This window comes from Diachasma alloeum, unplaced genomic scaffold, assembly GCF_001412515.2.
Source record: "Diachasma alloeum isolate Michigan unplaced genomic scaffold, Dall2.0 Dall_scaffold_00691, whole genome shotgun sequence".
Lineage (NCBI taxonomy): Eukaryota > Metazoa > Arthropoda > Insecta > Hymenoptera > Braconidae > Diachasma > Diachasma alloeum.
This window is the reverse complement of record NW_021680823.1, coordinates 73144-96953: the sequence shown is the minus strand read 5'-3', so window position 1 is coordinate 96953 and position 23810 is coordinate 73144. Positions and strand designations below refer to the sequence as shown.

Genomic DNA, 23810 nt, shown 5'->3' with positions numbered 1-23810 from the left:
CGTTGAGATTGGTCAAGGAGAGAATAACAGCGGCTAAGAAGAACCTGGCCCATCTCTCCAGACAGCTTCTCGATCTCTACCTTCTTCTGGCTCAGACGTTGGAGTCTCAGCTATGGGAGACTCTCGGTCGTGTTACACACGAACAAGCAGTCCGAACAGCTGAGATGAGAACGGAGAGTCAGAAGGGTAAGTTCAAGAAACTGATCCCCCAGGAGAAAGTCCCAACCCTCACTCACACTGTGAAGAATCTGAGTAAATTTGAACTCAGTGAAGCACAAGTGTCTGTGTTGGCGAAAGAACACAACTTCGCTGTTGCCCCTAAAAAGATCCCCACCGAGGAAATCATCAGTCGTACCGAGACATCGATTTACCATCTTCCTCAGAAGACCGACAATGAGATCCGGAAGCAGTTGTCTAACATCCTCCACAAGGCCACTCCCCCTGGTGACTATATCACCTGGGAGGGACGCCTCGCACTGCCTAGTCTAAAGGAGAATAATGATCTGATGATTCTTCCGGCAGACAAAAGCAATGCCACGGGGATTATGGATAAAGACGACTACTCCGGTAAGCTCAGTACGATGTTGGGTGACTCCAGAGTTTACGTTGAACTTAGGAAGGACCCTACTCGTACAATTGAGCGAAAAACTGCTGATCTGCTGAAGAAGGCTGGTTTCTCGGCTGACCTGACGAAATTCCTCACCCCTAAAGAATCCATTCCTCCTAGACTCTATGGACTCCCCAAAATCCATGAAGAGTCTGTTCCTCTCCGTCCCATTGTCAACAACATTGGAGCGCCAACTTACCAGCTGGCCAAGTTTCTCACGAAACCACTCCAAAAGTTGACTGGCCTGAATGGTTCATACATTCAGAACTCACTGGATTTCGTCAACAAACTGAGAAATCTCCGGACTTCTCCAGATGATATCCTAGTGAGTTTTGATGTGGAATCACTCTTCACTAACGTCCCAATCCCAGAAACCTTGGAAATCATCAAGAAATCCAACAACATCTCTTCCCAATTCCTTCCCCTGATTGAGCATTGCTTGACTTCTACATACTTTCAGTTCAAAGGAGAGTACTATGAGCAGAAATCGGGAGCGGCAATGGGGTCTCTCATTTCCCCGATTATTGCAAATATATTCATGGAACACTTCGAGAACGAAGTAATGAAGTCAGCACCTCAGAAACCTACTGTAAGGTTCAGGTATGTGGACGATACCTTCGTCATCTGCCCACATGGAAAGACTGCTCTAACTGAATTCCTGGAGTTCTTGAATACTCAGCACGTGAGCATCAAGTTCACTATGGAAATTGAACAAGATAGATGTCTTCCATTCCTAGATGTGCTGGTTCGACGCAACGAGGACGGCCCTCTAGGCCACCAAGTATATCGCAAGCCAACCCACACAGATAGGTATCTCAATGCTACCTCCCATCACCGCCCTTCCCAGAAGAATTCCGTTATTAGCTCCCTAATGTATAGAGCACTTACAATCTCTCAACCCTCCAACATTGACAGTGAAGTTGAACATCTTGAGATACCTCTGACCAAGAATGGACGTAACATCCAACAAATTCGGAAGGTCTAGCCGAAGCTACAGAGCAAGCTCTCATCTCCCGAAGAGGAGACTAATCCTGAGGAAAACCAGGAAAGACCAAAAGTGGCCCTCCTCCCCTCTCTGAGAGGCACAACAGAACGCATAAGTAGAGTACTTGGCAAACATAATATTCGAACGATCTTCCAGCCTCCAAAGAAGATCGGACAGATTCTGCCAAGTGCAAAGTATCCAAGACCACCTCTGAGCACACCAGGAGTGTACGAGATCCCCTGCTCATGCGGGAAAGTGTACATTGGAGAAACCGGGAGGAAGATCAGTACACGGATCAAGGAACACCAGCGGTGCTCCAAATACGGTCAGTTAGAACAGTCTGCCCTGGTTGAACACTGGATGGACACTGGACATACTATCTAATACGACCAAGCCAGAATGTTGGCCAAATCTCAAGGGTATTTCGAAAGGAAATACCGAGAGGGTTTGGAGATCCATAAAAACCCTAACAACCTCAACAGGGACAGGGGATATCAAGTGAACCCCATTTGGAAAACCGTCCTCCCGGTTTTTTAATTGACCAGCTGATCAATTAAAATCATATGATTGGCTGACCATCTCCCCCCCCCCTTCCCCTTCTCCCACCACCACAAGGGAAGGCATATAAGGACTACCCCTAGACATCGGAGCTCAGAATCGGAGCTCATAGCCCTGAAGATGCAGACTGCAATGTTTGCGAAACGTCGGAGTGGTTTCATTTACATCTGCCTGATTATGGAGAAGGGGAGGTATCAAAATGTCATCTTTTTGTGTGTTAATAACAGATGAAAGGGTTTCGTGGATATTGCGTTGGCTGTGTAGACCAATAAATATTGGTTTGTGATCTGAAAAATGAGTTTCGTGTACTCCAGCAATGTAACGTATCATATTTTTGATAAATATAATATCAATCTGAGTGTTGAAGTTAGTTGTTGATGTCATTGGTGATATTGCCCGTGAAAACTAGTAGCTATTCACATACTTTACACCCGGCGGGACGAAAAAGATATTGTTTTCGAATCAACAGGCAGCTTTTTTTGGGGACATTGTTGATATCTAATTTAAGCGCAATTATTGTATCCATTTTTTAAAATAGAATTGGTAGAAATGAGAAAAAGAAAAAGAGTTAAATATAATATATAAAGAAATGGTCAGGTGGCTTCTACGAAAAACGCTCGAACCCCTGCTTGTTTTGGTGGGAATTCAGTTTTGCGCACTATGGCATGGTTAAAACTCAGGGAAACCTTTTAAAACTGTTGCTTCTAGTGAGGATTATCAAGGAACATATCAAATTTCAGGCCAATATATTTGATAGTCCTTGAGATGGAACAATTCTCCCAAAATTACTGAGAAAAAAAGTGGAAGCATCTACGATTTTTCCATAAATAGATAATAATAGCTAACGGTATTTGTCATGAAGTACGAGTGGAATTGGCCTTAATATTTTCAAATAAGTGGCAAATTGCCTTCATCTCGAATATAGCATCGTAATTTTTGCTAATAAACTAGCAACACGCATCCCAATGGTTATTTTGCACATCATTTCCTTCTATTATGTATAATTCATTGTTTATTCAATTTTATTAAACTTTATTAAATTGAATACAATTTATTTTTAACTAATTTTGTCAGATTTTCAACTTATTTGAATGTTATCATCATCATTATTTTTATTATTCCTCTCTTTTAAACAGCCGATTGTCTTTTTTGCGGTTCTATCTCTCCCCTCAACCCTCCGCTAAAATGTTGATAGAAAAATTTTATTTATACATACATGAATGAATTTGAAGCATCACATGTGAAGAAACCATCAAAAAGCTCACTTTCAGGGAAATTCATGAAAAATTGGGAATTTTCAACAATCATCATAAAAATCAAGTCAACCAATACAGCTATATCATAACCATCTTTTAACTTCGAGTTTATGGCATTAAAACTGTAATTTTGATAAATAACACCATTTATTAACCAATATAAATGGCGTGTTTTCTGACGATGAGGGCACTCCTCATCCAAAAGTCAAAATATAATAATTCCCTGTCAATTAAATTATTAATACCAGTGTCTCGTTGAACCAAAGGAATTCTTAATTAAATGATAATTCGGGTATTTCAATTTAAAGAAGAGAGTTGATTGTTTGAAAATAATAATAAGTGAAATTCATTCAATGTAATTTGATCAAAATGTTTCTCTGAAAATTTTACAACTGTTTGTGATAATTCCACGTCTGGAATTATCACCATCTATCCACTCCTGTATGAGGCAATACTCAATTTCCGGTTTGAATAATCAAGTTATTGAGCCAATTATCAACAATATTTCCCGAAAATTCCTAAAATTCAGTTTAATAACTCAGGAGCAGTTAATTTATCCTGTAGTTGGAGCTTAAGCTCAGGTTTTCTCCTATTCAATACGTGCTCGTAGAGCATGAGGCGAAAATGGAGACGCCAACTAGACAATACTCCCGAATTCCCAATTTTTAATAAATTCACGGATTTAGAACTTCCCAGTTTATTCACAGTTCTGTTATCGAGTTAATCCTAGTTTATCATTCCCAAATATCGCGATCTAAACCGCTCAACACTCAGATTCCCACCGAAACCCAAATGCTCCGAAAGTACTCACGATATTCACCGATGAAACTCCCAGTTTTCCCCGGAAAAATCCAGTCAATTCCTCGGCTGAGGACTGCAGGCACCACAGGATGACCTCCCCGGAATATTCACTTTTCACCGAAAGTGACTAAATTGACTATTAACTAATTACTTATAATAAATGATTTAAATTGTCACCACTGTAATCCAACAGGGGTGACGGTACGATCCAAAGTGTTCCAATGCGGCTGAAGCGTGTCCTCCTTCTTCTCCGTTCCGTTCGATCCACTCCAACCAATGGGAAAATTCCACTTGTTGAGAATCTCCCTTACTGGGTCAACTAGCGGGATTATTAGTGATGATCCGACCTCTAGTGTCCTCGAGAAGAGGGTTGAGTTGCTTGTCCTCGGTTTCTCTATCCCAGTACTGTCATTGGCTCCCAGTTTGTCGCTTACGCCACAGGTGGTCGAAATTTACATTATTATTGACCTTTAGTGATTACTAATCGAAGAGTCAGGGCTCTAGTTTATTGACCCTGCCCACAACAAGTGTCACTGTTTACTCCGACTTTACAACATTCCAATGGAGTTTATTGGTGTTGAGTAATGATGTTTGTCTCTCTGGGAGTTCACTTCCCTCCATCAGTGGTTACTGTCTTCTGTTGAATGGGTTAATTCATCCCATCAACACGTGGCTATTGTTTTGATTGGTCTCCAGGCTGCACTCAACCTCTCGACTGTCACCTCCGGGTTTCTGGTAGCTATTATTGCTCTGGTATTTGGCATTTGGCAGCTATACCAGTCTAATCCTCTTTTCTCATCTCTCCAGTCTTTCTCCATGTGTTTTTCCAATCGAGAGCCATCCTCAACAAGCGAAGCCGCCACTGGCAGAGTGTCGTCTAACTCCAGTCTCCAGGGCTCCCAGTCTTCTTCGTGATGGTTGAGTGGATACAGTTTCTCCCAGGATGTTTTTACAGTTATTCTTTCTTATAAACTACAGAGGAAGGAAGGTAGAGATCTTTTGATTTCTTTCGTCTTCAAATAAATGTTATTCTTTTGGTTTTTAGGAGCTAGGCTTGCCCTCGTGACAAAAGAAATATTTTAAGCTACAATTTAATTCACTTGAAACATAATATTCTGTGATATTTCCGGAATTCTGAATTCCGAAAAATATGAACTGGTCGCAAATTTTAAAATAGATCAAAATAACGATTATTGCTATCGCCTTCATCTTCGGACTCGGTCAAAATCACATCCAAACTAAATTTTTAAGCCATGATTCGATCAGTTAACAAATTTTTTTTAGTTATCGTAAAAAAAAATTTTCTGGCGGGGAGGGGCGTGGGGGTGCATTGATAATTGACAACCAACAAAATTGAGTCGATGAGTTTTTCAAAAACATCTCCGAAACTAAGAGACAGCGAATTTTTATTGAAAAATTAGGGAAAAAGGGGGGAGGTCAGCTGTACTGAATTCTCGATGTACATATAACAATATTAGTCCAAGGTTGACGTAAGGTTGGTCCAAGGCTAGCGCAAGGTTGGTCCTATGTTGGCGCGTGTTTTTTTTGCTATAATTCGAAAACTGATAGTGGCATCGACACCATGTCCGAACTCGGTCTAGATAACATGAATACGAATATTTCTAATCCAAATTCAAACGATTTGAAAAATTATTTTTTCAATTATCGTGGCAAGACTGAATTGGTCATACATATACACACACATACACTGTAAGGATATTTTCCCGGGTTGTTCACCCAGGAAAAATCCAAACTACTTTTTATGCCGTCTCTATCGCTCGTATGTCGGACGCCAGCCGAACCTCCACGGGAGGTTCGAGGAAAACCGGCCCCTGAGGCTATCTCGTCTACCCAGGGGACTTCTCGGCTAGACAATGGGTTGCCCAGCTAACATCAGCGTGATACGGTAGAGTGGACGAGGTCTACCAGAAGTATAACCACCACTTCCCCACGGCCTTTGCAAGCCGTGGATTATGCCTTGTGGCATAAGTCCCCTACTGAATTGAATTCATCTTTGCTCCAGAGGATCTTTCGACTCCCCCGGCATGCTTCCTCTTCCCGAGTATTTATACTGGGGAGTTTCTGAATTGTCTGCGAATCAGCCGGGACTCCTCAGAGCTTGGGACGTTGAGAGGCTGATCTGACCAGGGTGGAACTACGTTACCCACGCTACGACCACCCACACTCTCAACCACCAGTTACCGCTTTGGTCATCGCGCGTCACTGCCTCCGGGTAGTACTAGACCGTCGGCGTATGGTCGAACCGACGGGAGGATATCTCGACTCCAGGTCCACGGGCCCATACGCCTCGAATCGTTCCGCCGAGACTAGATAACGCCGAACACGACGAAATCTTCACTTCGCGTTCCGAAATAACTCAGATTTACGTGCGGGGGGTGCAGGGGCATCCCCCTATATTCGCCGCCAAAGTTATGTACCAGGCTACGTGGAGTAAAACTCCTTACCATGGCTTCTTCAGCCATACACCACTCCAGCACACCGAGAGATTTTTTCAACCGCTCGGTTCAAGCGCTCGCGTGCGACTCTCTCGGAATCTCTCTAGGGCCTTGCCTCCTAGTCTGGATATCTCGGCGACGATAGGTCATTCCGTTACACTATCCCCACTGATCAACCCGACGGGATCACGGAGGTACCAGTCCTTTCACCTGGCCGTTGGTCCCTAGTCTACCCCGACATAGCCTTTAGAATCGCCCAGTTGGACAGCCTGTACGTCGGCCCCTTTTCCCCTAGCACATGTTGGGCGAATTCTAAAATAGCGAGAGTAACAGCGCCCTCCAGACTTCCAGGGGTTGCGGTTTCACCCATAACCGCTATGTCTTTGGTCTTTCATTGATCTGTGGTTTTTCTCATCCAGTCGCGGCTCTTTCAGCCGCCTCTAGATGTCACTTCCTATCTCTCTTATAATAAGTTTAGCAGTTCTCTTTCCTATTTAAGGGGATTTCAACCCGTAACGAGAAAATCTCGTTACAACACATGCATACATACGGACGTGCTCTAAAAACATCATATTCTGATTCCTGAATCAAAAATTAGTCATCGTAACGCGAAAAACTAGAAAATTTAATTTGGAGGAATGCAATGCTTCCATTTGGAAACAAAATCGTTTTTTTTGTTATTTTACGTTGTAAGCGTACGTAATTGGAATTATATGATAAAAAAAGTGATAATGCAATTTTTGAGGTGCAGAAAAACAACAAATTTTAGGACGAAAAAAAATCAAAAACGGGAAAAAAACATTTCCTTAAAATCCATTACATATAGAGTAAAATGCATAGTTGTGTTTGCTCATTGGAGTATAAAGCAAGGAAGAGTTTGAGCAGAAACGTGAAAAATGATATATCCCGGGCATGAAAAATCAAACGGGCCAAGATTGGGCTAGTACTGGCAGCCGATTTGTCGAGTCTTGGGTGCCGATCCTCAATTGGCCTTGGCCCAGCCTCGGCTAGCTATTGGTTTGATAACGTTGCGCCGATATTGGTTGCCAAGTATCGGCCGATGATCGGCACCCGTGACCCACCCGATACTCGTTTTTAATGATTGAAAAAATTAATTAATACATTATTTTTCAATGATTAAATTTACATTCTTCAGCTGATCCTTCCCAAAAAACTGATAACCACTGATAATGATGAGTGAAAAGTTGGACTCGTCGGGATTCGATCCTGGAACCTTTGGGTTGGTAGTCCTTGACTTTATCCACTCGGCCACCGTAGAGTTGTTGGTTCCGTAGAAGTTTATCGGCTATACAGGGTGTAACTTTATTGGTGGAATATCTCCCGGCCCACATGTGCAGGGACCCCCCTAAATGCTAGAAAAATCGAAAAAAAAAAATTATTTAACCAATTTTAAATGATTAATAATTAACGTGGGCCAATGGGGAGGCCGGGTTATGGCGCGTAAGAGTATAGGAGTGAGTGGTAGCGGCTGACTGACGTGTGGCAACAGCGCGTTAGAGAGACGTCGAAACACGAGGGAGAGGCCGGAGCAGTTGAGTGACACTGATCTGCCGTTAAATTCAGTTCGATACCCATTCAGATATCGGTAAGTGGCGCACTCAGGCGACAAAATTTATAATTGATTTGACGTTCTAACTGCCTGTCAAACCGCACTTTTGACAAATAAATCTTGATTGTTCTCTTTCAATAAACATTCTAGTCTTTCAATTGATTAATTGATGAGAAAAGTCAGTGGAAACTTTATTTTTAATTAAAGAACCTACTAAACCATTTGTAATGTCCAAAATTTTGTACTAGAAAACTTTAAGGCTAGAATAATTTCATGTGGAATCATTAAGAACCAAACCAACAATTGTAAACTAAATTGAGTGCATTTCATCACTTGAATTCGATTAAAAATTCCAAAGACATTGAATTTGAGTTCAAAAGTGATGAAATGGCACACTCAGCATGCCCCAATTACCCAATACTAAGATTCGCACGCGAAGGAACGATTAAAAACCGATTAGTTGAAACCCCAAAAACCGAATGAACTATTTCGCCATAAAAACCAAAAGAGTGGGAAAAGTCATACGACATTTTCCACCAATTAAAAATGGACTCGTTGGAGCCCATTTGACAAGTGACCACGAAATTCATATAAAAATGTCAAATGTCAATGTCAAGGAATTTTAGCTACAGAGATTTCTGTAAAATCACGCTTATGTTTTTGTAAACCGAGTAGTTATACAAAATATATTTCAATTCAAATTTGATTCCCATTACAACTCCAAATTTCTTGATTAGAAATTGGTCTCAACTCAAGCCCTATCCCTAAATGAAACCCTTTTCCTTTATATTTTAGAAAAAGGTAAGAGTATAAAACTTTGCGTCGTCCAATAATTATAAAATTCAATAATTTTAGCTTTGATTTTAATGTGACAATTAAAACATGTCCATTCGACGCTAAAATCCTTCTCTGGACATAACAGCTAAAATTTCATGGCGCAGTCGGTAGGACACGCCTAAGTTTTCAATACTCTTATCTTTTAAATATTCTACAATTGTTGAAATCCATTCTAGTCCATTTAATTCAATTCAATTCTAAGCAATTGAAATTTTAGCTTTGGAAAATCCTTCTTAAAATTCAAATATTAGACTTTTTCTTACAAAATTCGAATTCTCTTTGAAATAACTATAAGCGAAATTTTGTTTTCTTTTCCCAATTTTATTGGAAAAATCACATAGAATCTTAATCCAAATTAACTTAATCCCAAATATAAAATTATTTAAATTATCAACTAGTTAAAATTATTCCCACAAAATGGCGAATCCGTCCTTCGTTAATATCAGTTACTCTGGAGACTCGGGTGACGCTGATCAGACCGTTTCCAGTTACGAAGAATATGTCAAAGCTCCAAACATGGCAAACAGCATTCCCAAATTCTCCGGTACAAATGAGCTGCTCTCTGGACAAATTTGACTACGCGTTAAGATCAAATCTTGCCTCCATTCCTAAAGCAGACGGAAAGAAAAAAGAATACNCTTAATCCCAAATATAAAATTATTTAAATTATCAACTAGTTAAAATTATTCCCACAAAATGGCGAATCCGTCCTTCGTTAATATCAGTTACTCTGGAGACTCGGGTGACGCTGATCAGACCGTTTCCAGTTACGAAGAATATGTCAAAGCTCCAAACATGGCAAACAGCATTCCCAAATTCTCCGGTACAAATGAGCTGCTCTCTGGACAAATTTGACTACGCGTTAAGATCAAATCTTGCCTCCATTCCTAAAGCAGACGGAAAGAAAAAAGAATACATTAGACAAATACTCAAACGCCTTTTACCTCCAGCAAAATTCGTAGTAGCAAATCAACTTCTGTTTTCTGTAGAAACTATTCTTACTCACCTAATCAAGAGATTTAGAGGTCAATACGACTTAACGTATTATCTGAATAGAATACGCGGGCTGTTGAAAATTAGAAATGAACCCCTGGAATCGTTCTTGGAGCGATTGGCAGCACTGGTCCAGTTCGGTCTGGGTACGATTTCTGGGGAAAATGAAGCTGGAAAACAAGTCCTCAAAAAACACCTCCAGACAGAGGCCATTAAACGATTTAAAGAATACGCCCCTGCAAGCGTGAAGGAAAGTATTAGGTATCCTTACACAACTAGAAACGGACGAATTCCGGGATATAGTTAAAGTACCAGCGTGAGAGATTGCTGATAACAGGCACTACAGGTACATCACGGAGTACCCCTCGATTCCAATCCATTCAGGGAGCTCTCTACCGCCCGAACTGTACGGGGAACAAATGCCACCTCAGCCGAGATACCAATACCAACAAAATCGGTCGTACAGTCAGCCATATTAGTAACAGCCAGGGTAATTAGTCAAATACCCCGACACCATCGTCAAGCTACGGTCACCGAAACTATTCCGGACAGAGGAGAAATCAGGACCCTTCACGAGACCTAGTCACTGCTCTCCTAAATGAATATCTGCCATCTAACCGGAACAGGCAAGGCAACGGATACAGACAAACACCACCTCGACCACCGGGGCCACCTCCATCTATACCAGGACACACAGCTCATCCTGGTGACCCCCTTTCATGCAGCTTCAACCCCGTCATCGCATACGATCAAACTCCAAACGACGAGGATGAATTTGACTATGAGGAACCAACGGAAGCTGCGGAAAATCCTACCACGGATCAGATTCTAGCCCCCGCTAACATCTTGGCAGCCAACCAACGTCCTCATGCAGCCCCATCCAAACCTAAACAGAACCCTTCTGATATGGACGAGATCAAAAGTATGCTGCAGCAAACCACAGCCCCACTCCAACAGCTTGCGATGAGTTTGAATAACCTGCAGACTCAGAATCGTCCATCGTCAGACTCTAGACCACTCTCTAGGCCTCCCTCAAGGGAACGAGAAGGGAGAAATACCCTGCGGAGTCCTACGAGAACTCAGCAGAACAGAGCCGCCCGTCCACAGATGGAACCATTCCAACGGAGACTTTAAACGAGATTGTTGCTCGCCAATTGAGTGCGATGACGAGCGGCCAAAACCAGCACTCACTCCACACAATGTCGAGCATGCATCCCAGACAGTAAAACCCATACTGTGTAGAGTTACCAAGGGTCCTCAGATCATCTTTCGAGGACCAAATGTCATCTCCCCAGGTGTGAATGCATTAATCGATACGGGAGCCTCCATAAACCTGATATCGTTCCAGTCATTGGTGGTAAACACCCTTATCGATACCACAGAAACAATCGAAATCGTTGGGTTGCCCAATCACGTCCTGAACTCCCTCGAAGTAGTTCGCCTCGCAGTGCATCCTGAAGTTCAAATAAAATTCCACGTGATTCCTCACCAGCCAGGCGAATATGGAGCAATCATCGGGGATGAAATGTTGAATGAGTTGCAAGCTCACATTTCCTTCAACATAAACAACATTAGTTTTAACATCGCCCCATTGAAACCTATACATTTCTGCCTCCCCAATTGTCCAACGAGAGGAAAACCTTGCCGGATTGCACTTAGCGGGGGCGGCCCAAAGATAAACCTAAAGGTGAAGAACCTCATCGGAAATCGACATCGATTTCTCATCGACACCGGAGCTGACATCAATCTTATTGAGAGGAGAGTCATCAAACCCGACATAAGAATTGAACCTCCTAAAATACCCCATCTCCTCGGAGTAACGGAGAATGCATTGCCAACATGCGGTTTAGTCCACCTAAAAATCTTTGGCTCTCTCGTACCATTCCACATCGTAGATCATAAACTACCTGTCGAAGGAAGCGGATTACTTGGGTTAGAATTCCTAATTCAAGAAAAGGTAGACATACGGTATCAGCAACGGAATATCACCACTCTCAAGAGGTCTAACCTGCCGGTGAATTGGTATAATTACGAGAAATTCCATGGGTCAACCGTTATCCCTCCAAGAGCAAGAATGGTCATCGAAATCCCTATCAAGAATACCGAATTGTCGGTCGGGTATTTACCAATGATCTCTACAAAACAAGGCGTCTATCTAGGCGAGAGTGTGGTCAGCATCAGAGAGGGGAAAGCCTGTCTCTTCGCCATCAACACCACCGAAGAACCAGTTCACCTCCATATACCACCCCAGACGGTAGAGGAAATCGATGAACTCCTAGAAAGATCCGAAATATTAGGAAAACCTCAAGAAACCTTCGCCTGATGCAATATGGGAATTGCCCCAGAGAAAAATATAGGTCTGTCACCTCGCACATCGCACGTAATAGAGGCCCTACCCAATCAGGAGCTTAAACCCTTCGAACGCAAAGAAATGATTCAACTAGTAAAAGAGTTCAATGACATATTCCACCTTCCGGGAGACAAGCTTGGCAAAGCTAAGAATTTCCAGTGCAAGATCAGAACCATCGATGATAAACCTGTCCATAAGCGGCAATACAAGTACCCTCCTCAACATCAGGAGGAGATAAATCGACAAATAGACAACCTGCTGAAACAAGAAATCATCAGGCACTCAGAATCACTATACAACTCACCCCTCTGGATTGTACCAAAGAAAGCCGACTCCAAGGGAACGAAGCGAGAATGGTGATCGATTTCCGACATCTAAATCAGAAAACGATCGGGGGTTCCTATCCGTTACCCAACATATCGGAAATTCTCTGACAACTAGGCGGAGTTAAGTACTTCAGTGTGTTTGACCTAGCCAGTGGATTCCACCAAATCGCGATGGATGACACAGACGCTGAAAAAACTGCCTTTACCGACCTCAGCGGACACTACGAGTACATGAGGATCCCTTTTGGGTTGCAAAATTCACCCCCAATCTTCCAGCGGATGATGGATCAGACCCTAACGAGCCTGAAAGGGACAGAACTCTACGTCTACCTAGATGACGTAGTTGTTTACTCCAGAACACTGGGTGAACACGTCACCCGTCTCAGGAAATTCTTTAACTGCGTGCGGAAAAACGGACTTACTCTCCAGCCTGATAAATGCAAATTTTTCATGAAGGAGGTAGCCTATCTGGGACACATAATCGATGACCAAGATATTCATCCTGATCCAGCAAAGATAAAGGCATTAACAGAGATGCCCCTTCCCACAAGCCAACAGGGAACAAGTAGATTCTTAGGCTTCAGTAACTATTATCGACGATTCGTGAAGGACTACGCAGAAATTGCACAGCCTCTAAATGATCTCCTCAACAAAAACATGAGATTCAAATGGAGTAAAGAACAAGAGCGATCATTTAAAGCCCTCAAGGAATCCATTACCGAGGACTCTCTACTGTTTCATCCTGACATGAACGAACCATTTATCGTTCATGTTTCCAGTACCCAAAAGGGCACTGGAACCATCCTCAGTCAAAAAGATGATGAAGGAGACGAACACCCGATTCTGTATGCATCGAGTGCACTTCGAGATGCTGAAACAAGATATACTTCAGTTGAATTGGACTGCCTAGCAGCTGTCTACGCCTTAAAGCAGTTCAAACCCTACATATATGGAGTAGCCTTCACCATTATTACCAACAGCCTAGCCCTGAACTGGCTCAGAGATTCTAGCAACGCTACTACGTGGCAAGTTAAGTGGAAAACCTACCTGAATGATTTCACGTTTGAGGTAGAAATCAAGAAACAAGAGAAATCAGTTAGCAGACGCCTTTGCAGAAAATCCTCTTTAAGACGAACATGAGGAAATCGTCATGTTCGCAACATACATGCCTGCTCTACCAGTACCAAAGTCTGGTGTGAAAACACCAGGGACAGTCACAAATCCTAACCGAAAGGTTAGAATAAATAGTGACCCAAAAATTATCACCATCCCAGGGGCGGGAAGCTCAATTGCCCATAGGCTTCGGGCTAGAAGAGCAACAGAAACAAACAGTGGCACCCGGCAACCGATCTCCTACAAATTGAATCGGGATTATAAAACGACACCCAAAATCAGCAAAAACCCCACATCATCTACCCGGGGCAACACAATTGAGAACAAACCAGAGACAGTGGAAGAAACGATCCCCACTCCATCCACCCCTCCGATCGTGGAGATGCCAGAATGAACTCCACCACCTACAGGATCCAAAGAACCACTACTACAGGATGAACCAATAGTAATACCTGACAAAATGGAAGACCCAGGAAAAGAAAATCAACTAGAAATTTCCCTTGAAGGAATCCCAACGAACGAAAAGTTGGAGCATGACGCATTCATCACAGATCAAAACCCAACCGACGAGGAAACGCCTTCTATAATCGGAGCTGAAACTCGAATAGAAGAAAAGCACGAAGAATCAAATCCCACACCACGTCCACCATTGGACATGGAACGAATGGAACGAAACCTGGAAAAATTCTACGAGTATATGGAGAAAATCTCGGAAAGGGATGAGGAAATATTCCAGGAACCCCTAGAGCCACTGCTAGACCAGCTACTACCACTTTACAAAATGAGGAGAACCAGTCTGGGTCCAGAATTTAAAGAAAAATTGAATGAATCCTGTCAAGAATTAGAGGAGAAGATGGCTGAGTTACAAAACCAGTCCAAACCCCTAATCGACTAAACCGACGAAATCTCAGAATTGACGAGCTCCACCGACCAAAATCCTGAAAAAACAGAGAAGGAAGAAACACCTCAATCCAGACATTTCGTGATATCGCAGCCAAAGGTCACACGAGAATCCTTACTGCCGACACCAAGGGCTATACAGTCACCCATGGCAGGATCTGCTCCGGAGAAGAAAAATTCTTCAACAGATCTAACCCCAAGAGAACTGTTCCCACGCACCGAAGCAATCCATCCATCAACGCACTCCAGAGAAGCGGAAATTCCCCAAGCCAACGAAGTTGCGCAACCGCCACCAGCACAGCTACCGGGGATGTAATTGAATCCATTCCCCAAATACCTGACCTTCCCACGAGCGAAGAGCACGGTTTCATACAGAACCAACAAGAAATATCCCAGAACAATCCGAATGAGGAAATTATGGACGACAAGATCATTATACCGCAAAGTGTCTACCAACCTGCGAGCAACATTAAAGAAACCCGAAATGGACTAACATTTACCAGGGGAAACATTGCTCATTTCCTCGCAGCAGATGGAGAGATCAAAAAGCAATACACCAAACTTTTAAGAAACCTCAACCTGATAGACCTGGAGGAAATACCTAACCTCAATCCAAAACTAGGTCAAGTCATCGTCACGAAGTGCGGAAAATTCTGAACATTTACCCTCATTGCGAAGCAATGGCACTTCGAAAAAGTAAACAACCGGATACTAAAACTCCGCCTGAAAAATCTCAAAACCGGCATGAAAAAATACAAAATCACTGAAATAAAAATGGCATCTCAGGGCGACGAAATAGACGACGATATCAGAATACGATACTTCCTAGAGAAAGAATTTCAATTCCACCCAGCTACTGTAACTCTATGCCATGGGGGAATCCGGATGCTTCCAGTAGCCCTAAGACCAGAAATCATTAAGGAATGCCATGCAACTCTTCCCGGACGACACAAAGGGATTGTGAAATCCTTCAACCGAGTAAGAGAAAGGTTCTACTGGCCCGGGATGAAACAGGAAATAGAGAGATTTATCAAACTCTGTCGAACCTTTCAACTAGAGAAGATTCGAAGAGTGAAATTCCGACAGTCCATGCTCATCACCGAAACACCTAGTGAATGCTTCGAGAGAATCTCTACTGACACCGTGGGCCCCCNCTGAAGATGCAGACTGCAATGTTTGCGAAACGTCGGCGCAATGCTGAAACTCAACGCGGCATCCATCCGGAAGCCAACCAAGTTATCCATAATAGCCTTTAGCGCAACTAATTGCTGGTGAAGAAATTACGGATTTACCCAGGGATCTACAAATACATCGAATAATTTATCAATAACAGATNACACTGCCATATCCTGACAATTCAGGATAACTTCTCCAAGCATTGCACCGATGTATCACTTAAGGACATTCGCACGGGCACTAGCCCCTCACCACACTCTCCTCACAAACCACCAAATAAAATGATAATTTCAAATTGAAATTATCCAGAAATTACAAAAATAATAAAATAAGTAAAATAAATAAATAGATAATCTAACATATAACAAAATAAAAAAACACGAGTGTTTACATACAAATGCAGCGAACCCAACAAAATTAAATCCCTGCATATGTAGCTACAAATCAAAAATAAAAAAAAAACAGAAAATAGACAATAAAATATCCACAAACNAAAAGGTAAGAGTATAAAACTTTGCGTCGTCCAATAATTATAAAATCTAATAATTTTAGGGGGGGTCTNAACAACGTAAATTTCCGTCACAATAAATAAAATCACTCACAACTACTCCAAATTCACCAAGCGAGTGAAGGAAACTGACAGGTGAATAGGAAAGACGGGGTAATCCGAACCCACAAAAATATCACCGTCAGCATCCAGCCGCTCACGGCCACCGCTCGGTGCACGATTATAAAGCTGAAATAACTCAATACATTACACATGAAAATTAAAAAAAACTCCAACTCCTCAAAATTGCTTTCAAATGCAATTGGAAACAATTTTGAGCGGGGGCTATAATGTCCGAAATTTTGTACCNCTAGAATAATTTCATGTGGAATCATTAAGAACCAAACCAACAATTGTAAACTAAATTGAGTGCATTTCATCACTTGAATTCGATTAAAAATTCCAAAGACATTGAATTTGAGTTCAAAAGTGATGAAATGGCACACTCAGCATGCCCCAATTACCCAATACTAAGATTCGCACGCGAAGGAACGATTAAAAACCGATTAGTTGAAACCCCAAAAACCGAATGAACTATTTCGCCATAAAAACCAAAAGAGTGGGAAAAGTCATACGACATTTTCCACCAATTAAAAATGGACTCGTTGGAGCCCATGTGACAAGTGACCCCAAAATTCATATAAAAATGTCAGAAAAACCCAAAATTAAGCAGTCTTGAAGCAGCGACGGAGCAGTAACAATTCTANTGCACGTGTGGCCGGGAGATATTCCACCAATAAAGTTACACCCTGTATATGGATGAAATCCTATATATGGTATTCTTCTCTAATTTTTAAATTTTCTTTAATTATGAAACAATATAGATATGGGAAACAGCCGATGTCTTTATGATTAATAAATAATAAGATTACACCATTCCCAAGAATGGAAATGAATGAATCCATGGAATTTGTGTTTATCAATATGGAAGATGAAGATCTTTTTTCTCTTCGATGATTTGTAGAAATTGAGAATTGTTAATCATTCTAATTATTTCCCCTGTTTGGCCGTTATCATAATTTGACCCTTAATAAGTGTTTCGCCCTTATGTGCTCGAGTTTGAACCTTACATACCTTATGATCGTTTGACCCTTAGCATCTGTTTTCACGTTTTCCTGTATGATTCATTCAACCCCTATGATCATTCGACCTTTTATAAAAGGCTTCAACCCTTACAAGTATAGGTTTGCTATTATCCTTATTAATCCTTATTAATGCTATTGACCCTTATGACCCTCGTGAACCTTGTGTTTGGCCCGTCAGATTATTGCATTTCGTTTCTCTACTAGACAGTGACCCTAATGAGGGTTTGATCTTTGGGATCGGTTGACTAGTCTTTCCTGTTTGACCCTTATCAATGCTCGGCGTCCGAAGTTTACCCAATTATTGGCTGACACTTGGGATTCGACGAATGCGCATTTGACGTTCAGCCAACAATTTGGCCGTGAAGGGGTCACCGAGACTTGGCATGCTAGTCCAAAGTCAATGTTTGGCCGTGAGTGGGTCGCCAAGACTCGGCATGCCGATTCTAGGCTGAGGCTTGGCCGATTCAACAGCATCGGCAATTTGGTCCCGGGACACGGGGCAAAACCGCGCGAGTGAGCGATTCTTCTTAGTTTTAAATATATTCCCTCTTATATTAAAAGTAATCCAATAACTCTTGAAGCCAAGCAGACTTAAATTTCACCGTGATCTCCCCTTAATATAATTAACGCCGATGCCGTTCGAGTTGGGAAAATTGAATGTAATTCATTAATTGCTGAAAAATTGACGTATACTACTATGCTCATTATTAGAATAGACACTTCCAATTCCAAGCATGCACTGAGAAAAAAAATTATTAAAAAATATCCATTTATGTGACAGAAATATTAATTCTTTCAATACGGTATTTCTCCAGTCGCGGCATTCTTCATTAGGTTTCAATTATGACAATTATATTGCTATAGAAGATGGTCATGTTAGTTATGACTTGAGTGAACTCCTTCAATAATTATCAACCTTAAAAAATCAATTGCAATTCTTCCCTCTAGAAAATAAGAAATTTAGGAAAAATGAATAATCATTAGAGGAATCCATTCAAGGTCATGTGCAACGTAGTCATTCTCTAGAGCAACATGATTGTTATAATTGAAACCCAATCTGGCTTGCCTGGAAATGACCCGATTGAAGAAATAGGGCTTCGAAAAAATAAATGCTTCTCTTAAGTAAATGAATATTTGGCACAAATCATTTCTTTTCTCAGTGTGTGTTCAGGAATTTTTAATTTTTGTTACACGGAGAGAGAAGTTTGATAAAAAAAGACTTGTGGATATCTTACGATTTTCTCGATAAAAAAACATCTGTGTGCGAAAATTATCCTCCTGTTGAATACAATTTCCCACGTCGGTAGAGTATTTTTTTGTACACATCTGAAGGTCATGGTGACTGATGGAATTGAATTTTTACCAAATGGGTTCTGTAAAAATCATTCGCGGTTACAGAAAAATTATCCGAAAAATTGGAGCAATCATTCACGTTCAATGGGAATTTTTGACGGGATGCAAAGTAAATTTTACAGTTTCAGTACAAATCACCCTCACGTTCAGTAAATTTTTCTGGGTCAACGGAATAAAATTCACTATTAATCTCCGACTTTTTCCTCTATCGAAGTTGAAAAAGTACTGTAAATCGTGTTTGCTCGTCGATTATTTGACTTGTACGGTAATTTTTCTCCAACTTTTTTCTCCGTGTATAATTCAACTGATAATTACAGATGTATGTTTCGATTAATTCATTCTACGATATATAATATTCCAGAAACTCAAGTATCCAAAGGCCGTCTTCTTCATTGTCAGTAATGAGTTCTGCGAAAGGTTCTCGTACTATGGAATGCGAAGTAAGGAATACAAAATGAAGAGTATTGGATAGTTCATATATGTATATAAATATCATTACCTTCAATGTTCAATTTTTTAGCTATTTTGGCGTTGTACCTGAAAAACAAATTGGATTATGGTGACAATACAGCTACTGTTATTTATCACATTTTTACGATGTTTGTGTACTTTTTTCCGTTATTTGGTGCAATGCTGGCAGATTCGGTCCTTGGAAAATTTAGGACTATATTTTACTTGAGTATTGTCTATGCTCTGGGTCAACTGCTCCTTTCAGCAAGTGCTGTTCCCACGTTTGGTTTACCAATCAGGTATTTTAGGATTTATAATATGATATTTTATATATATTATAGTACTCAAATGAATGATCGATATATATGTACAGTTTATCCATATAGATTATTCAACTTTCAGAGAATTTTCGATGATTGGATTACTTCTAATTGCTCTCGGTACAGGTGGCATAAAACCATGCGTAGCAGCCTTTGGTGGGGATCAATTCATTCTTCCACAACAAGAGAAACATCTTATCATGTTCTTTTCAGTTTTCTATTTTGCCATAAATTCTGGATCACTTATCTCAACATTCCTCACACCAGAACTCCGTAATAATGTAACATGTTTTGGAGATCAAGAATGCTTTTCAGTCGCGTTTCTTGTCCCTGCTATCCTCATGATTGTTTCAATTGGTACGTCAAAAGGAATTGTGACCATCTATAAATGGTAGTTATTTATACTTAATATTCCTGACCATTTGATGTAATACTGTGTTCGATCTGTTTTAGTTATATTTCTCAGTGGTAAATCGTTATACAGGTTGAAAAAACCAGAGGGAAATGTCGTCCTGGGGGTCGTTAAATGTATGTCGGTAAGTTCTGAAAATTGGCATGCAATGATATCGAAGAGTCTTTATTCATTTGGTGAAATTGTTGTTTCTTCCTTTTATAAGCGAGCAATATATAGAAAAATCAAAAGCAAGAAAGAGCTTAAGCGTGATCACTGGCTAGACTACGCTGATGATAAGTACGATACCACGTTAATTTCTGACATAAAAGCAGCTCTGCAAGTTTTGACACTCTTCATTCCCTTACCATTCTTCTGGGCCCTATTTGATCAGCAAGGATCGCGATGGACATTCCAAGCTACAAGAATGGACGGTCAAATTGGGAACTTTCTTCTGAAACCTGATCAAATGCAAGTCGTTAATCCACTCTTCATCGTCATCTTCATTCCAATATTTGAGACATGTCTTTACCCTCTAATGGCAAAGATTAGATGCACTGATACGCCATTAAAAAAACTAACCACTGGCGGAATTTTAGCTGCAGTTGCTTTCATCCTGTCTGCCCTTGTGGAATTAAATTTGGAGGTAGAGATGTTTGGTCAGATAATATTATGACTATTATGTAAAATATTAATATTGTTGTTATTATTACCCAGGCAAGTTATCCAGTTCTCCCAATGGACGGTACGGCACAATTGCGGATTTTTAATCCAAGAAATTGCACATTACCACTTGTAATAAATAATCAATCAATAATTATGAAACCGTTGGGTATTTGGGGAGATATTGATATCAGCCTAAAAGGGAATCAATCAATATCATACAGTGCTGATTTTTCACAATGTGGCGGGGCTAAAAATGCTTCGGGAATAATTACGGCTGTGGAAGGCCAAGCAACTTCATATGTATTAGAACCAGAACTCTCGTATGCCTACGAGGATCATAATAATAAAAGCACGAATGGGAATCCCGCAATTCGGGTACTAAGTTATAACACTTTGGGTCGAAATGCAGTGACAACAGTGGAGCTATCAAAAGTGAATTTTGTTTTTAAAACAAGCACAACAAGTGATGTAGCACAAATAACCCCGGTAGCCGACTTTAATCCTGGGGAATATGATGTCAAAGTAAATGGCAAAGATGTAGGGTCCATAGCGATCAAACTCGGTGGTGTTTATACTCTGCAGACATATGTCACTGCCAACAGTACGACGATAGGCCTCACTACCATCACTCCAGCCAATTCTGTTCATATCTTATGGCTCATTCCCCAGTATATCGTTATTACAATGGGTGAAGTTATGTTCTCAGTTACTGGGCTCGAATTTGCATTTACACAAGCCCCAGTAACAATGAAATCGCTACTTCAAGCTGCTTGGCTGATGACCGTGGCGTTTGGTAATCTCATCGTTGTCATTATTGCTGAAGCAAAGATATTTGACCGACAGGTAAGCGAAACACTCCTTTAATTTTTATCCATAATTAGGCAAAAAACTGATGCATCATTTCATCCAATAGGCATTGGAATTCTTCCTCTTCGCGGGTTTAATGGTCCTGGATATGTTGATATTCGCAATTATGGCTAATTCCTACAAATATAGAAGTTATAACGATGATGAAAATTCTGGTCAATCCGATGATGAAGACATATCATTGAAAGAAAAGAACGGCCACCTAAATGAATCTTTTTCAGCCAGCGAAGAAAACGTGAAATTATGAAGATTTTTCATGAAATTTCTTATAAATTTATTTGAGTATTTATATTCAGATACGTGTAATCACTTTTTTTATATCAAAGAGACCCAATATTTTTTATTGTACATAAATCAAGATTATTAAATATTAACTAGTTTTAGATTTTTCAGTATTTCAATCAAACTATATGACATATAATATTGTGCTCTTGTATATGCGAAGAACTAGACGGCGGACGCTGTCAAAAGTTAAGAAATCTAGAAACTACAGAAGGATAGTGGAGATTTCTCACCAGCAGAAAAAAAATATTCTCGCATCGGGTATATTATATTCCGCAATCCAGAATATTATTCCATCAGGTTATGGGCGATAGGGCAATTCACGGCAAAATCATCAGTGAATTGAAAAAGAGACGTGTTGGAGAATTCTCTTAAAAAAATTACCGACGTTGTGTAACAACCAAAATTTGAAGATGTCTGATAAAATCGAGAAGTGAGAAACTGAAGAGAAAAATCACATGAGTAATAGTGTTGCCTCAATACACGACAAAGCAAGAATTTCGTCTCCTCTTGTCTTGTCTTCGAATTATAGAGAAAATCATCGTCCTGTCTTGCCTTGGTTTGTTTTTACCCCTTGGTTTTCTTTCAAATATGATTGTTACTATCAAATAAGAAAATGAAATTATGTTCCTCAGTGAAAACTATCCCATTTCTTTGCTTCGAATTAATCCAAAACCATTACATAAGTCATGATTAATAATTGAACAACCTAGTGATGATCACCACCAGGGCTGGGTCGTTCACTGAAAATCGGAGTTTTCTACGGTACATAGTAGATTCTACTAAGTAGAATACTGGTAATTTACCTCTAAATGGTAAAAAAGGTAAATAACTGGTAGAAGGCAGTATTGACCGTGGCCAGAAAAAAGTTGGGTCAGAGCCTAAATGTCCACATCGACTTAAGCACACGCTTTTTCTCCACAAGAGGGCAGAGCACCGCTTAGAACTCCACACGCAGCAATGTGCGCGGTAACTTTGTCCACCTCTAGTTGTCCACGTAAAAGATTGACACATCACTAAAAGTACACATGCTTGATTGCCATGCAACGAAGGGATTCGTATTTTTCTTGATTGGACGTGTATGGCGAAAATATATAATTTAATCCGAATAATATGTATATGCACTGGCACTCCGGAAATTAGGTTAGAACTAAGAATGATGTGTATGTGTGTGAGGGACATCACTGAGGGACCAATAAGCTTCGCAGAAGACCATCACGAGGGCTGGGGAACGGGTTACAACGACCCGAGGTTTATAAAACAGCATAAAAGCATCACACCTTCACATTTCCACGTCCAAGTTATCCACACCTGTCAAAATCTTGTCAGGGGAGTGATTTGGATGCCGCGCTGGCCTGAATTATATCAATAGGGCGCACGTTACGGGGCCCACCCAACCTAATCCACGCGGCCAATCATCTACGCGGCGATTCTCACCTCTGGAAAGGCGTCATAGACCACCTGACACTAGTGTTGTATACTTGAGACAGTGATGCCAGATGAGGGGAAAAATCCCACGCGTGGGAATTTCGTGCGCAGCTCCCTCGCGCACTCCTCGGATCCCCGCCACTACCGCACAGGCTCAACGCCCGTAAATAATACCCGATAAATTAAATTCCGCGATGGAACTCTTAATTAATTAATTAAAACGAATGAAATTGATGGTATTATTATTTTTTTCAACATTTCAGTTATTAATAATATTTAAAAACAATGGAGAGCTCAGTTTACTGTTAAAAATTCTTTAAAAATTGAGCAAAAGGTTGATAAAAATATTGAAAGTGAATTTGAAATCGGTTTGGGATCAATTCGTCTATGAAATTGCTTATCCTATTGCGAAATTGCATTTTTCTATTCATTTTCAAAATTCTATTTTATTTTTTATTAGATTTTTTATTAGATTTCAGGGACTTTAAGATTT

The 23810-nt window shown here is 40.7% G+C and overlaps 1 protein-coding gene across 2 annotated transcripts in view; it reads left to right on the top strand.

The window, feature by feature from the left end:
* The window catches only part of LOC107044230 (peptide transporter family 1), a 90957-nt gene extending 68965 nt beyond the window's left edge, over positions 1-21992 (top strand). For both annotated transcript variants that reach the window (XM_015266037.2, XM_015266038.1), the window contains exons 2-8: positions 19275-19353; positions 19434-19662; positions 19766-20040; positions 20137-20219; positions 20301-20720; positions 20792-21583; positions 21654-21992. In XM_015266037.2, coding sequence (XP_015121523.1) covers positions 19275-19353; positions 19434-19662; positions 19766-20040; positions 20137-20219; positions 20301-20720; positions 20792-21583; positions 21654-21854 — 2079 coding nt within the window. In that variant the 3' untranslated portion in view covers positions 21855-21992. The remainder of the gene's footprint in view (positions 1-19274; positions 19354-19433; positions 19663-19765; positions 20041-20136; positions 20220-20300; positions 20721-20791; positions 21584-21653) is intronic.
* Positions 21993-23810: the final 1818 nt, after the last annotated feature.